The sequence below is a fragment of the Lepidochelys olivacea genome (genome assembly GCF_965140295.1).
Source record: "Lepidochelys olivacea isolate rLepOli2 genome assembly, chromosome: 19".
Taxonomy (NCBI): domain Eukaryota; kingdom Metazoa; phylum Chordata; order Testudines; family Cheloniidae; genus Lepidochelys; species Lepidochelys olivacea.
In genome coordinates this window covers 4,998,883-5,016,719 of record NC_140429.1, presented here as the reverse complement: position 1 = coordinate 5,016,719, position 17,837 = coordinate 4,998,883, and the positions used below count along the sequence as shown (strand labels likewise).

Below are 17,837 nucleotides of genomic sequence, written 5' to 3'. Positions count from 1 at the left end.
TATGTCAAAGCAATGAGATACAGACTGGAGGGAGGTTTCAAGCGGTGAATAGGAAACTACAGTTGGGTAGAAAAAAGCATTTCTAACCATACAGTGTGACAACCCTGAGTCTCCTTTCCAGTCAGCTCCAGGGCATGGGAACTTGCAAGTTTGCAGTTCAACACACACACTGTCACAACACAAAGCACCATGCCACGTCATAACCACCCAGACCCATAACACAACCATGTGAAGTTGTGCTGTAAACCAGCACCTCACAACTAGAGATGGCAGAAACTTTCACAATTAAAAAAAAAAAAAGTTTCCACTGGCGTGTACTGGATTCTCTTAAACCTGAAACGCAAGGAACTGGGGGAGTGCACCACACGGACTGCAACTAAGGAAAAAATAAAAGACGCAAGGACTATAATAAAAGAAAAGGAGGACTTGTGCCACCTTAGAGACGAACAGATTTATTTGAGCATAAGCTTTTGTGAGCTACAGCTCACTTCATCGGATGCATTCAGTGGAAAACACAGTGGGGAGATTTTCCTTTTCTTTTTGTGGATACAGACTAACACGGCTGCTACTCTGAAAAAGGACTATAATGTCACTTGTTAAACTCTTTGGGGCAACGAGCTGTCCTGTGTTCTGGGTTTGTACAAAGCCTAGCACAATGCGGCCTTTGTCCATGACAGAGGCTTTAAGTGCTACCACAATACTAATTAATTTAAAAAATGAAATAACTAATAATAATAAAGGAAAAATCACTGCAAACTAGAGATGAGCCTGAACTAAAACCCCAGATTAGAACCACCTGGAAACTTTGGAGAAGTTTGTATCAGGACACGGACCCAAGCTTTCTGGTTCAGCCCTACCATATCTCAAAACAGACCCAAAAATATGGATCCTCCAACAAAAACACCACTCTTCATTAGGTTCCACACGTAACCTATGGGGCACTTGTAGCAGAACTTCAATGTAAAACCCTGAGCTTTGCCCCCATGTCCTCTTCACGAACCCACGATGATAATCATCTACAGCCACACACACACAGACACAGACACACACTTTACCTTTACACTGCTTGACGGGTCCAGCAACCTACAGCTCCACGAGCGTGAAGACACTGAACTAACATGTGCCAGAAAAGGATTCCATTTCAGAAATAATTCTCCTGAGACACTCACCAGCACAAGTAATGGAGGAGGGGGAGTGGAAGGTGAAACCATCACCCATATTCATCAGGATTTGGTGTCAAAAGGTATCACTTGCCAGTTACAGCTTATTCCATAATTATCCACAACGTAAAATGATCACACATTTGGCGCAATTGAATCACTTGCTCATAGCCCAGGATTGGGCCATCGGGCATTGCTGGACAGGGTTTGGGTGCTTTAACAGGACAGTGCGGGGAACCCCAGACTAGAAGAGCAAAGAGTTTTGGAGGACAGAATAGACCTGTGCAGGGGAAGTTGTCAGAATATCTTAGACACTAGCTGGCTCCAATCAGGAACCCTAGTCCTTCCCTTTTCTTTAGCGCTGTAATTCACACGCTGTAAAATCTATACTTTAAATGCAAAGCCTGGCCATGAAATCTGTTTTGAATCAGGACCTAGGATTGCAACAGTCCATCTAAAATCCAGATAAGAATTACAAAACGCCTTATTTTTCATAATATAGATGTGTGCGTTTAAGTAGCAATACAGACACGTGACTGAAAGTTACACTTAGTGCAATGGAATGGGCCATTCCAGTCCATCTGGCCATACATTTATACCAGGCTCATCACTGTGGTATATGAACAACCAGTCTGCTTCTTATGAAAGTTCTGTTACCGTGGGGCTAGTTCCCCATTCTTAAACCTGCTTATCTATTCATTCACAGGTAACTACAGTTTGATTATTGCCTCATATACACATCAGATCCCACCAATGCACCCGGATGCAGCACCTCCTAAATAATTAACACAACTGCATGTCTGAGGTACTAATTTTCTCCCTTAGACACTTCCTCACCCTGTTTTCAATACCTTTAAGTTCCTGAAGGACAACCACAACTTTATACCGAAGTGATAATCTTGGTTCTATTGTGCTATGAAATCTGGATCACACCTGCTTGTGAAAACGATACCAACCCTGGAATGATTTACAAACGGTAGCTTTCAAAATGCACATCAGGGTGATTAACTGTAACCATGAAGCTAGTTTGACACTGCAAATGTCATGATGGTCATGGCTGAGTGCAACGACTTTCATCATCAGCTAACAGCAAACATGTGGATGGATAACTGCACTCACCCCTTTCAGCTACAGAAACAGAGTGAGCTAAAGGAACCATTTTCACTAGCTCAGTGCAGTCAGAGGGAACCTATATGCACTCAAGGCCAGACATACTCTGTCCCTAAGTGAGCAGCACAGTGCATGCATGGGACAGTCTGGTGAAGATTCCTAAGGGTCCCACGTACATAGCATGAATGGTTAAGAAGTGTGATGACACCCACAAGGAGGATAAAGATGGAAGGTCTTTTATCGTGAAGGCACAGACAATCGCGGATCCAGGAACCCCTTGCAATAAGGCAGGTACATGATGATTTTGTGTGGCCTCATCACACAAAAGCTCAGGCCATGAGTTCTCTGAGACACATACAACATGGACATAAATCATTTGCTCAGGCCAGCAGATGCTGCTTTAATCTCCTTTCTGCATTTGTCATGCGTTTGTAGCTAGAATTGGAGGCACTGAATCGTTTGCATATTCCAACTAGCAGCATATGAAACAGGTTACCTTGTTTTTCCACCTGAGGCCCAACACAGGTACAGATACAGATTTTATGCTGAGTTATGTTCTTATGCCATTCTATTGTGCCACTTCTGCTGACACACATTCATGTGATGGTGTCTAGAGTAACCAAACCCAAGAGCGGCAGGGGGCGGACGGGCAAAAGAGATGCAAAACTTTTTTGCACTATCTATACATTTTGCCTTTTTGATTAGAAAATATCCAAGCTGGACCAGAGAGGGTGGAAGGTGCTGCATGATTTTAACTGGTGGATTCATGGCTCCTTAGTGATCATGCTTCTCTTCCCCTGCCCTGGGCAATACGGGCTTTGGTATGATCCCCCCGCCTCAATTCTGTATCTATGGACACAGTAGGTGAAAAATCCACACATTTATTGGACTGAAGATGGGGAAATTTTAACCGTGATAACATTTTGATGGAGCTGTGTCACTCTGGGTACCCAAGATGTGAATCACAGGCATCTCGGTTGTCTCTATCAATTGTCAGTCGGGGGAATCTCAGAAACAGCTGAAGGTTTTGTTAACAATCCCAAATTCTGAATGGTTTTGGGTAGAAAAAAACTGGTTGAAGAGTCTGACAAAAAAGGGGGCTGTCACATGAGAATTCTAGCACTTCCCATGCTGATCAGGAGGAAAATGCAAGGGGGACAATTTCCCTCAAATGTCTCAGGGTGTGTTTGCTTCTGGACAAAGCCACGCAGTGCAAACGTGCGTGACACTTAGGAATGGGCAAACCTTGTGGCTTTCACAAATTGTGCAAGCCGCTTAGAGGTTTTGCAAAATTTGTTAAAGCATGTGAAACATTTACCTTATAATTTAAAAGAAAGTTTACTTATTTGCAACTGTCATTCTTCCACAATTGCCTCTCTGCATTGCCCCTTGTAGGATTTTTTTTTTTTTTTTGCAAGGGTAATTCAATTTTGAAATAATATATTTGTTTTTCTAGGCTTTGCAATGTCTTTGGTACAGAAGAAACCTATGTAAACTACAAGTGAGCACCTTGGACAGGATGTGTGTGTGCACTTATTGTATTATAATAAACACACACACACTGTATTATTTTAGGAACATTTCTGCTGTCTCCTCTCGGCACGCTCTTCCTCACACTCGCCTTTCCTCTGTTTCTGTTATTCACTCCCAGCTCCATTTTATCATCCTGTTGTTTCACTGACTTTCCCGTCTCTTCTCCTCAAAGCTGAACATTCAGATACTAGAGTGCTCAAGTGGGTAAAGTATTAGACACAATGAGTTCACTCGCCCTCAGCTGGGGAACAAAATAAAGTAAATACTTTTGTGAGCCTTGTTAACAGTTTCCTTTTGGGTGAAGGTTCAGATCATTTATAATTGTATTGTGCTTAACGCTGTCAGGCATAAATTGGGGATTGGTCCTGCTTTGAGCAGGGGGTTGGACTAGATGACCTCCTGAGGTCCCTTCCAATCCTGAGATTCTATGATTCTATGAGTTAAAGGGGAGATTTTCCAAGGTCAGTCAGGACTACTGAAAGCCAGAAAGAACTGGGCGCCTAACTCCTCCTTATGCCTCTGAAAATCCCCGCCCGCCCCCGCAAGTCACTACTGGGAGCATCAAACCCTATTTCTGCTGAGATTTAAGACAAGAAATTTAAAGTTGAGATTTGGAGGTAGGGGACCTGAGAGCTGTCAGGTTACAAAGGAGAATTAAATGGCCAAAAACTTAATTTAATTTAATGGGTTTTTACCAGCATGGAAGATTCCACTTTCTCTCAGAGATGAACGTGAACCCAAATCCTGGAAATAAATACCATCCAAAAAAAAAAAATTGTGAGGAGAGATTGGAATCTGAAGCCAGATCCAAATTTTGAGGCTGTCCCCTTTCCCCTGTAATGGACAGAATCAGATTCAAACACTCTCAAACATTGGGGTAGTTGAAATCTTGATCCATATTGTGCAGTACGGCTTCCATCTCTCTATCTCCAGTATTTTCTGTATTCTAGGTACTAAATCCAGTGCACAAATGTATTGTTTATGTAGCTACTTCACTGGACATTGCAAACACTTTAAAGCAGTCTCCTCACTGACTTACAAACACAGACTGGTTTCTGAGCGGACCACTGGCTACTCTTTTGGCAGGTAATAGTTTTCTGTCCCTTCAACTCAAAGGCAGGCTGGCATTCAAACTTCAGAGTGTCCCCATGGCGAAATGTTGAGCCTCCTCTCTTGCCGTAGGCTGGTATCCCAGGATCGCCGCAACTTCCCTGGTCAATTTCTGAAAGAAAATAAAAAAAAAGTGGGGGGAAAAAACGTTCTGGCAACTGGATACTTTATTGTAATGTTTTTATTATGCTCTTGCTTACATGCTATCAACAGATAATGTGTGCATTACCCTTACATAATGACACACCCCTGGTGGGTTGTTGGCATGGGGGATTGAACTTGGAGCCTCTGTATCTCAGTGCATGGGCCTCTATTGTTTGAATTAAAAGATCCACCTCTGTTAGCTAACGCACCAGCAGCTTCATGGTCCCCTAGCTATGTCCCAGCCGCCACTACAGGGGGGCAGCATGTTACACTGACTGGGTGAATGGTACATGTATCAGTGTTGGGACAACAACTAAAGCAAGTAATTATTTTAAACAGCTGTATTTACAAGCACGGTGATGGGTTTCCTGGTTGATTGATCTGAATTGCTAATCCCTTTCCATCCATCCTTGTAACTGATCTATTTCTGATTCCCTTTCTAAATACGAAAGTACTACAGGGAAAGAGAGATTGATTGTGGTACTGATTTCCCATGCAGCTGAATATTTAATCCAGGTGGCAAGAGAAGTGGACACACAGCTCCTATGAAACCTTTGGGGTGGGGGAATCTAATTTGCGAACCTGGCCGTTGACATACAACGAACGATTTTAAAATCCATTTTAATAAAGAAAAAAAGGTTGTGTAGATCTCGGTAAAGGAACTCTCGGTCTCCATCAACTCACGTTCTATCTCAGGAGTAAACAAAAACATCTATACTACTCATCGGCAATTAAAATCCACATGGAGCCTGAAGATATTCATTTACTTCTCAAAGGCTAGATTCTGTTACACTGAGTATAAGGCTGAGGCAATGGGAGTTAGTTGCCTATATACCTCTGAGGGTCTTGGCCTTATCAAATACAGGAGAAACTCGGAGTTATGAACACCAGAGTTACGAACTGACCAGTCAACCACATGCCTCACCTGGAACCGGAAGTACGCAATCAGGCAGCAGCAGAGAACCCCGCCCCCCAAAAGCAAATACAACACAGTACTGTGTTAAATATAAACTATTAACAAAATAAAAGGAAAGCAGCATTTTTCTTCTGCATAGTAAAGTTTCAAAGCTGTATTAAGTCAACGTTCGGTTGTAAGCTTTTGAAAGAACCACCATAATGTTCTGTGCAGAGTTAAAAACGTTTCAGCAACCTGCATTCCCGAGGCGTTCGTGACTCTGACGTTCTACGGTAGCCCCATGGGAATGAGGTGAGGTGCTCTGATGAGTAAAGCAGAATGTGGCCCTAAATTGAGGGTCCTTATCGCTACAGATTCACTACCCTGGATACTGAAATCCTAGATCCACAGATCACTGGTTGAAATAGGACAAGCTTCCATCCGGATGCACCTGGACTTCATGCATCTGCAGGGAACACCTATACAGTGTGTCACAGGGTGAGCTGGCCCCTTTAAGAGAGTCTGAACTTAGCCTCACCTGTGAGCAGTGTCCCTCACAGACACTGGGAACTCCCTTGCTGAATTCCCAGTCCTATGATCCGGAAGATAAAATAGTCACAGGTGAAGCTGAGCCCAAAGTCCTTTGAAGGGGCTACACACAGCAGATTCAATCCTCTGCCCCATGCTGAAACTAAGAACAGTGCCAACCACGAGGGTGGTTTTATTATATGGAAGGCCATCAGTTCAATCAACAGACAGGACTGAGGCCGGCAGCCCATTTCATAGAGCCCAACAAACAGGGGGCAACGAGTGATCGATCTTGCTGGTTTCAAAACAGTGACCTGAGAGTTGTAAAGCTCTGCATCCCATTTACCATTACTAACTATGTAACTTTCACTCCGTTTTCTGATCTGAGCTAATAAAAGGAGCAATATCTCAGGTCACAGATGGAACAGTTCAACCCAATGGAAATTTGAGAGTAAATCCCATCTCCTGAAGCAATTGATGATACTCCTTCATGAAGACACGAATGCCTAGCGCATCTTTAATGCTTCAGGAAAGGCATCTTGTAATGACTGTACAAGAGAAGCTCTGCAAGTCCACTGTAGGAAAGTGTTCAGTGAGATGGGGTCTGTCTCTCTGCTTTCACCACTCACCAACTAACAATGACCAAAGGAAAATATGGGGTTATCCTGGAAAGATCCTCTTCTACATTGCACACCGCAACTTTGGATTCTTTGATCTCCAGACAGTTCCCAAAGTGTCACCCGGTTTTTAAACAAGAAAACTTGAGCGTGCTCTGGTCCAACAGGTTCTATATTCACATCTTGATCCACAACCACATCCATATCCACAGCCTGCTGAGTCCAGATCAATTTCACTGCAGTCTTCTAACCCCAATGTGTTTGTTTTCCTTACTGCATCACAGAACCACAAAATGCCACAGTGTATCCAATAAGGAATGAAACACACTTAGTCCGACTTCATAGTTTTTATGATCATCTGACAAAAACCACAGAAAGTAAGTAAGTTGCAGAACTGGGATTCAAACCCAAATTTGAGTCCCAGTACCTCAGCATAAATCCATCCTGTCTTCTGTATTTATCCTTTTTTTAACTTTATGTTAAAGGCAAAAGTATCCCTCGACACCCCCTGCTACCAAACTATTCAATAGTGGCTGAAATATAAAGAAGAAAAGCAACCATGCATTCCTTTTTACCCTCTGATAATACAAAAACGAGGGGGCAGTTCACAAAATTAAAAGGCAATACACTTAGAAAGAATAAAAAGAAACAGATTTGGTGTGGTTTGATGCAGTGCATAATTAACCCATGGAACTCTCTGCAATAAGACATGTATATGAATAATATCACCTGCATTATACCAGCCAGGGTAAACACTTTTACTTGTATCAACCTTCATTCTTCAGGTCACAAGTCAACCCCCAAACACTTGGGTTTAGGAACAAATTACCCCCGGGGGACATTACTGCATAACTGACATAATTATGGGTGTTTTACACTCATCTTGTATTAGCCACTGTCAGATACAGGGCTGGATGGACCACTGGTCTCACCTAGAGCGATATTCGCTCTGTTCTTAAAGCTCTCATTTTGCATATACTGTATGGGTAGGCAGGGATTCTCTCTTTTGTATGTTTGTACAGCACCCTGCACATTGGGGCCTCAATCCTGATCGGGCACTACCATGATATGAACATTTAATCCTTGTCATAATAAGGAGGCCTGGAAGTTGTTCTGCATGAGCAGCGCCTCACTGCAAGGTCCCACCCCTGGAGAGCTCATTGCATGACAGGGGGCGAAGTCTCCGTCGCAGTGGAGGGAGATACCTACAAAATGCAAGTTGGGCTGCTAAATGTGTCGACATTATCTCTCTGCATTACCGTATTCCATTTCAATATCAATTCCCCCATGCAGTTCTAAAGTAGACAGATGACACCTTCTCATATGGAGATGTACAGGTAGCAAGAGATTAATTGTATTCTGACTTAGGGAAAATCATGTATGCGATTTTCTGTTATCTGCTCTCATACAGTTTCATTTCTAAAGAGTTCCTTCCTTCTCTATCGCTATTAGTGATGAGACGTTATTCCTTTGAAGCCTTCTTCAGTGATTCAGCCCTATTAATCTGTGTTGCATTCATCTCATCTTCCACGTTCTCTGGTTTTTATCCCCATCATCTGTGATCAGCCTCACTGTCTTTTCTCCCAGTTTTCAATTTCTAACACCAAATTGGAAACTTCTTTTACGACATTTCCCTTACAGAGGAAATCGCATAAATCAAGATTTGTATTAATCCATCTATTCCCATGTGATTTGAATATCAAGAAGTTTCTCTTACTGTTATATTGACTTAAGGCATCTTTAGATACAGGTATATTTTCAACAGAAGCCATGACAGAGCATCTGGTTTCTGTTATTGCATAAAAAGTCATCGTCAGGTAATGGGGTCCAGAAATATGATCTAACAATTTAATATTAAGAGAAAAGTTTTCATGAAGTGTATTTCTAACAGTTTGTATTGCCCTGCAGGCTTTGCAAATGATAAGAAACAGAGAGTGAAACAGACTAGATACAACAGGGAAATTGACCAGTTTATTGCTATTCTCCAAACAGGCTCTTTATGCACATATTTATGCACAAAGAGGGCTGCATTTCAAATACCTATATTAGATTGACATTTCTAGGCTTCTTTATGAAGTTTGGACCTCAGTGTAACTTTGAAAACAACATCCTGGGCCTTGTTTAGTCTCCTCGTAAAAGAGATCCAACCTAGAAGTCCTCGCAGACTCAGACTTGAAGGGGCAGCAGTCCCTGAGAGAGTGGGCCCAGGATACTCTGTCAAGATAGGTTTCAGAGTAACAGCCGTGTTAGTCTGTATTCGCAAAAAGAAAAGGAGGACTTGTGGCACCTTAGAGACTAACCAATTTATTTGAGCATGAGCTTTCGTGAGCTACAGCTCACTTCATCAGATGCATACCGTGGAAACTGCAGCAGACTTTATATATACACAGAGAATATGAAACAATACCTCCTCCCACCCCACTGTCCTGCTGGTAATAGCTTATCTAAAGTGATCATCAGGTTGGGCCATTTCCAGCACAAATCCAGGTTTTCTCACCCTCCACCCCCCCCACACAAATTCACTCTCCTGCTGGTGATAGCCATCCAAAGTGACAACTCTTTACACAATGTGCACTTGATTATCATGCACATTGTGTAAAGAGTTGTCACTTTGGATGGCTATCACCAGCAGGAGAGTGAATTTGTGTGGGGGGGGTGGAGGGTGAGAAAACCTGGATTTGTGCTGGAAATGGCCCAACCTGATGATCACTTTAGATAAGCTATTACCAGCAGGACAGTGGGGTGGGAGGAGGTATTGTTTCATATTCTCTGTGTATATATAAAGTCTGCTGCAGTTTCCACGGTATGCATCCGATGAAGTGAGCTGTAGCTCACGAAAGCTCACGCTCAAATAAATTGGTTAGTCTCTAAGGTGCCACAAGTACTCCTTTTCTTTCTGTCAAGATACTGGCTTAGCTAACATAGTCGCATCCATGCTTGGCCTACCCAAATTTGCCAGCTATGAGGAGCCTGTGGCCAAGCGCTCATGCAGAATGGAGATGATCAGGGCTGACAAGTAGTGGCTTAAGGACTGCTGTATGGGATTATTTGATTGGAGTGCTTTGCAGAGGGATCCGGTAAATGAGAGAGGTGATACGAGCATGTGAGGTGGTGAAGAATCATCTTCCCCCCTAGAGGAATGTTTGCTGTTGTAAGTGCTACAGTGTTAGATTCACTCTGGTGCATTCCAACACCAGAAACGTCTGCATTTCAGAAGCATCTTTATGAGCCAGAGATAAAAAAACATCCCTGGGCAGGGATAGCTTCACTGCATCCAGAAAGGGTGGTGAACTCCATTCCCTTTCCCCTGCCCGGATGCGGCTGACAGGTGAATGCATGTAATTCGTGCATTACATGCACACTGGCATCAAATTCATAGATCCCAAGGCCAGAAGAGATCACTGCGATCATCTAGCCTGACCTCCTGTATGACACAGGCCATAGAACTTCCCGAAATAGGCCCTAGAGCAGAGCTTTTGGAAAAATCCTCTGGTCTTGGTTTAAAAATCGCCAGGGATGGAGAATCTACCATGACCTTTGGTAACTTGTTCCAATGGTTAATTGCTCTCGCTGTTAAAATTTGCACTTTATTTCCGGTCTGAATTTGTCTAGCTTCAACTTCCAGCCATTGGATCGTGTTACACCTTTCTCTGCTAGATTAAAGACCCCATTATTCAATATCTGGTCCCTATATAGATACTTCCAGACTATAATTGAGTCACCCATGGACCTGCTCTTTGTTAAGCTAAATACATGGAGCTCCTGGCATCTAGAAGGCACCATAAAGCGATCATTTTACAACGGTCTCCTCCAGGGACCTTTGTCACAATGACCTCAGCTGGAAAAGTCACAAGGCATTTATATTCATACACAAAGTTCTTGGCCAGTTACCACTGGCCACTTCTACAATATTTAAAACCCACACCACCAACAAATGTACTGACTTGCGTGCGTGCTGGATGGAGTATCAGGACTGCTCAAATGCGTGACGTCAAGGTATCATCTAGTACTTGGATTAGCTGCAGAGAAGAGCTCTTAACACTCCCCCAGCTAATGGCAAAAGCCTTATTTAGCACAGCTAGTAAAGGTCTGTCTCCTTGGGTAGGAAGTTCCATGTTCTATCTTTGCTTTTAACCAGGAGTCCTGTGTCCCTGGAATTGTTGCAATAGGCCAGAAACCACCATTCAAAGCATCATGCCCGAACCTAATGCAAAAGTCCAATGCAATGTAAGGAAAATGTTTACTTTTCCCTTAGGGTTTTTGAAGCATCCTAAATAGAGAATTCTTTCCCTGCTTTGCAGTTTCCAAAAAACTCTAGAAACGAGCAAATTCTCTCAAATTATACACTACTTAGAGTAACTACTACAAAATATGCCCACATTTCTGTAGAAGTTCTATTGATTTCCACCATTACTTCAGTTCTGTAGAACTTTCCCACATGGGCTCACCCCCAGCTCTGACAACCAACAACCCATCCAAAGCTGCCCGTGGAGTATCCTTGTGTTGATGTTTCCTCATGCATGCAGACAACCAGAAATATTTTTCCATTTGTAGACTGCACCGCATTGAGTGCTGAAGTTGTTAACAGAGGTCAATAGCAGGCAGTTAGAAATAATAGAAAACAAAGGTGGAAGGTGGGAGGGATTTCATTAGCAATAAACCCTCCTCAAAATGTTCTGCAAACATCCATTAGGAACGTCTGTGAGCTCATAAAACTCTGTCTACAAATAGCTGATGCACCCAGAAAGCAATCCATGCTGACCTACTTCCTTTTAAAAACTGGTAATGTTGAAGTGTCTGATACAGAGGAAGAACCTATTCAGAGCTTAATAGGAAATAATATAAAATAAATAAATAACCCACACAGCAGTTGGAAACAAAACTAACGGCTACAAAATGTGGATGTGCTACTTATATGATGCTGGGATGCCTGAGTTTTATTGAGTCTTCTGGAACTGCTACTTCAAATACAAATCGATTATTGCTTCTTATCCGTCATCGGGATTGAATGGGTCAGCTCTTTGGAGGCTCAGGATTTATATATAACGCAAATACCGCACCCACTGTACATATAGTAAATAAACACACACACACACACAATGAACACTTATGAATAGATATTCCACATACTGTATAAAAACACATACCTGCTCTCCAAAGCATTTATGGACATGCACAGACAGGCATGCAGAGAAAGAGAGAGACACAATGCCATGATGTAGCAGCAAAGGGTTTTAGTGGCATGAGTTCGGAAGGCCTCATGGCTCACTAGTGGAAACCAGCCCTCCTGACTCACAGCACTGGGCTTTTAACCACAATACCATCCCTCCCTCTCTTTTGCTGTAACAGGTTATATCCCAAACCCTGAAAGATGGGCACCCCTCTATAAATGCCTCCATTTACTGATCCCTCCTCCCAACTCACACGAAAGCCTCTTGCACGCACACCTCAACCATCCTAACATAATATGAATATGATCTTCTTAGGATTCATTAAATCCTATTAACTGCAGCACTGATATAAACATATTTCATCAAGACATCTCTGAAAGCAATTTGCAAAGATTAAGGGCCAGATCCAGCCAAGCATTTAAGAACAAGCTTAACTTTTGTCATAGGATTATTCAGCAAAGGAGTCAAGCATCCTTGAAATCAAGCGCTTCATTGCACTGGGACCTAAGTAATGAAGCTGCAGAGAACCCAGGCCTGATTCTCCCCCTCTGCACGACACCATTTACTCTCGCTAGCATACCTGTGGTAGGAGACACGGCCCTTTGAAATACTACTAAAATGCCCATTTTAAAACCTCAGCTGGGTTGTTTCTTTCAGTTTCCTTCTGTGGGTGAATGTGCTAAAACCACTCGCCATGTTCTTTGCTGTTGTGGCTTGAACATCCTTGGGACTGGTCGGTGAAATGTACACCTCACTGCAGAGTATGTGTCACTGAATAACGTTGTGTCCCTTTAAAACAGTCAGTTTGCACTGGGGAGGTGACGTACAACCCCTAGAGGTGAAATTCTGACCCTGCTGAAGTCAACGGGAGTTTTGCCAATGGACTTCAATAAGGCCAGAATTTCACCCCAGGTTGTTTTCTGGGTTTTTTTTAACCATCTCCCAAATGTTCAGCTCTGGCATGGGAGGCACAGGGCACTAGGAACCCTAACACACCTAGGGGGCTGCTGTCAGAGGCGCTGAGCAAGTCCACCTGCCACGGAAGTCAATGGGAATGCAGGTGCTCATCACTTTTGTAAAACCAGGCTATGATTAGAGCGCGGGATACTCAGAATGAGGGAGGGAAAAGGGAGAAGTGCAGCCACACAAAGACAGGAAGGAATATCTTCTTTCTGACCCAACGAAGGGAAAGAATGAGCTCACACAGACACCTCCCATGAAGCTGAATGAAAGGTCTCTGCAAGCTTCTCTCTCATTCCTATTTGCTTGGGCAGAAAGACTTTCCTTCTGCACATTGGCACATAATGTGGTAGAAGTAAGCCTGGATTTTCAAAACTACTAATGACTGCGGGTATTTCAGCATCCAGGGGTCCAACCTGAGACACTGAAAAGGGACCTGATTTTGGTATCTACAGTTTTGCTGTCAAAAATGAAGGCACCTAAAATGTAGGTCACTGTTTTCTTAGAACCCAATCTCAGGTCCGCATGGGAGCCTTTCCCTTAACTTCAGTGGGCAGTGGGAATCAGACCTTTAAAAGAGTGCTTAACCCTGGTGCAAAATAGTTAATTGCCTCAGCTGTCTAGCCTCTTATGCCATGGTGCAATTGCACAAATAGTTAAGGCTGGAAGAAGCCACCCTCTGGAGAGAACTGCAGCATGATCCAGGATGCACAAGCTGCAAGAAGCCTATCTTCTTTTGTTGGTTCCAGAAGTGGGGAAAAAATGTCAAGAGAAGAAACAAACAAACAAAAAAGAAACAAACTCCTCTGGCCTTATACCTCTGCTCATACCCATTGTCTAGGCCAGAGCTCCCGGGCAAAAAGAAAACCTGTATCCAGCAGGCTGTCACTCATTAAAATCCCTCAAGGCATAATGTCAAACCACTCCAGTGAAGTTTTATGCTCATCTTTAAAGGTAAATAGGAGACAGGTTACTCCGAATGTAGCTCAGGTCAGTGGCACTGTAAGCTAAAAGCCTGAATGGGTGTTGGTTCAGCAGTCTCCAGCCCTCCTGCTTTATGACAAGAGTCAATATGTTTAATGGAAATCGGGAGGGGGAAGAAATAAACAGAAGCTGGTTTGATAGACTTCAATGCCAGGCAGACTGGGGCAGGGGGCGTTTCTATAATGTAGGACCAAATAAAAAACAAATATGCACACCCAATCGATGGAGAGCATTCAGGAAAAGAAACACACAGTAAATATGATGCATGGCCTCCCGCGGGAGCTGGCTTGTGCTAGCAGATCTGGTGTGGGATCCTAAGAAACAAGTAGCTCAGAAGATGCCTTTGGGCCCCGGTGTTTCTGTGGCAGTACCAGATGTAGTTCCTGGGAACAGCTCTTTACACAACAAAGACTGAGATGCAAAACAGATCAACGGGTGTCGGTCTCTGTACAGCGAAAACCTGTTAATAGCAGCCACCAGAGCGATGGTTATAATCCGGTTTCCGAGTAGCATCCGGTGAAGTGAGCGGTAGCTCACCAAAGCTTATGCTCAAATAAATTGGTTAGTCTCTAAGGTGCCACAAGTCCTCCTTTTCTTTTTGGTTATAATCCGGACTACTGAGTACAGGAGAAATGCATCATGCATTTGTGTGGTTTGTACAGGGGAACCGTCAGAGGGGAGGGGAAAAGTTGATCGTCTCTTGCAGCAGGTGGCCATTTGCACTGATGTAAGCATGGACATCTATCACAGGTATTTATCTAGCCCCCATAACTGTTGTATCTAATCACCTCACAATCTTTAATGTATTCATCCTCACAACCTCCCTGAGAGACAGGGCAGAGCTGTTATCCCATCTTATTGATGGGAAACAGAGGCACTGAGAGACTACATGACTTGCCCAAGATCACACAAGAAGTCTGTGGCAGAGTAGAGAATTGAAGCTAGAACTCCCAGGATAGTGCCTTACTCACTGGACCATCCTTCCTCCCCAAAGCCCTATGTTCACATTATGAGCCAGATTTTCAAGAGTGCTCAACTCCCACTCAAGAACATAAAAAGGGCCAAATTTTGAATAAAATCTTTTAGCATCCATCAGTTCCCATTGTGACACTATAGTATGAGTGTGATTCCCCACTGCACCTTGTGCAGACTTTTGCATCAGTAGAAAACGAGTGTTAAGTGCTCCCAAAGCAGAGTGTTCGTGTTTTGTTCTCACTTTACACTGGTGTACGTGGCATGACAAGGTGCAAGACAATGAACAATCAGGCTCTATATTAATTATGTTATATTAATGCATATACACTCAAATATGTATTGATGTGTATATTACATACAGAATAATTACATTCAAATAACATTCCTTAGGTTCCAAACTCAAACATGCAAAAGTTAGGAAAATATTTTATAATTTGAAAGCTTTATGCAACCTAAATATAGGGGTCACTATCAGCTCCCCCTACAATCTATGTGCATGTGTATAAACACTTACATTTGCATATGGATACATTCAGATGTGCATATTTACATACACAGTGTGTATGCATACACAGAGGTAGGGAAACACATAGAAACCCAGTGATCCAAATTGCTTGGGTAGCAGGATTTGATTGAAATACCCAGGAGCTCGGTACAGAGGGAATCTTATGCCTTCAGTTCTGCAGAGCTCCTATATTTCTTAGCTCCATGGGGCTAAAGCTGAGCACTAAAGCTAAGCTTCATCAGGGCTCTCCAGAGCCAAGCACTGAGTCAGAATTTAAATGATCGTAAATACTATTCATTTTTCATCCGCCAAACGCCTTCACCTGCAGCACACCATTAGCTGGGGAAAGAGGCCTCAGCCAGCTTCAGATTTGAAACCTAGTCTAAAAACCCAGTCCAAATTCGGATCCAAACACCACCTTTTCAGGTTTGTGTCTTCATCGGAGCTGAACCAACAAACTCGGTGAATTTGAGTTTGCCCATCATTAGAACGTAGAGTTTCTGGAAGGAAAGGATTGATCATGCTGGCAAATAGCCAGCCATAGGGGGCACAGGCTCTGGCCAACCTTCCCTTACACATCTCTGCCAAGATACCCTAATTTTGATCCATCAGAACTAAAACTCCTGGGATCTGAAATTCAAGCAATGTTCTGAAGCTATACGCTGTCGCCAGGAATAAAGATCCACCAGCGGGTCTCTGCTGAACACGAAATGCAATGAATTCCGGCTCACTCCCCTGTTGCTCTATTGGGCCAACAGAAGACTTCATCTTTGTAGCAATATAAGGAGATATAAATTGAAAGACACACACACAGAGCCTGACCCAAATCCCACTGAATTCAATAGAAAAACAAAACACATTGAGTTTAATGGCCCTTGGATGAGGCCCACAGGGTATTGAATAAGAAAGTCACTTACTTGTTAACAGCCACTTTCCCGACTTTACCAGCACTGCCATTGACTTCCCTAGCCTCAGTTCTACAGTCCATCATTTCTGATGGCCAGAATACACCACATGCTAACACAGTGTGGACACTTCATCTCTACGAGTGGTTAAACCACACACAGATATGCACAAGTTGGTCTTTTTGCTCAGGCACTAGAGACCCATACTCTTGGATTCAGAGGTCTCAGGTTCAACCATGTGCACGATCTGGCCAGGGCATTGTTACAAGCTCAGTAAAAGGACACACGGGAATATAACAGGTCTGTTGTGTGGGAGAAGGGTCAAATTTTGACCAACTCAGAATTCTTGCAAATACAGCACCGGTTAATGTTATTACAATTTGTTTATTCGCTTTTATGTAGTAATGTAAAGAAAGGCCCAGTGAAATGAGCACTAGACTAGGAGTCAGGAAACCTGGCCTCTATCCCAGCTCTGCCACTTGACCTGCTCTGTGGCCTTGGACAAGTCACTTCGCCTCTCTTTCCCCTCTACCCTTGGCTATTCAGATTGTGAGCCCTTAAGGGCAGGGATGGTCTCCAATAAATTCATGGAGGAGAAATCCATCAATGGCTATTAGCCGGGATGGGCAGGAATGGTGTCCCTAACCTCTGTTGGCCAGAAGCTGGGAATGAGAGACAGGGGATGGATCACTTGATGATTACCTGTTCTATTCATTCCCTCTGGGGCACCTGGCACTGGCCACTGTCGGAAGACAGGATACTGAGTTAGGTGGACTTTGGTCTGACCCAGTATGGCCGTTCTTATGACTCTGGATTTGCCTGATCTCCTCTGGAGGTTCACTCTAGACCTGGATCCCCTTGACTGAGATCCTTTATCTCCAGCTCTCTCTCACTTCATCTTGGGCTGCATGGTCTGTGCTTTCCCAGAGGGGCAATGGTTCATAGATTGTGCTTCTGTCTTTGATGTAGCTGGCGTTTGATCCCTTAATTGCTTTGAAAATTAGGACCCAGGACTTAAACTGGCATCAGGGGCTGACTGGGAGCCAGTGGAGGGGCCTAAGCCATGGAGAAGGCAGGTTTGTGGGAATCTGCTGGATGAGATTGGACAGCCAAGCACCCTGTGAACTTGAGTCCGGAAAAGAAAATATTGCAAACAGACACTGATATCATATTTGAAAGACGCAACAAAAAATAATTAAAGGGCTAATATTCTCAAAATGGTGTATTTTGGAAAGAAAAA

At 43.3% G+C, this 17,837-nt stretch overlaps 1 protein-coding gene across 1 annotated transcript in view; it reads right to left on the bottom strand.

The window, feature by feature from the left end:
* CSMD2 (CUB and Sushi multiple domains 2) overlaps positions 1 to 17,837 on the bottom strand; it is a 544,659-nt gene that overhangs the window by 208,289 nt on the left and 318,533 nt on the right. Inside the window, exon 13 of the mRNA XM_084652534.1 lies at positions 4,843 to 5,025. Within this exon, the coding sequence (XP_084508660.1) occupies positions 4,843 to 5,025 (183 nt within the window). The remainder of the gene's footprint in view (positions 1 to 4,842; positions 5,026 to 17,837) is intronic.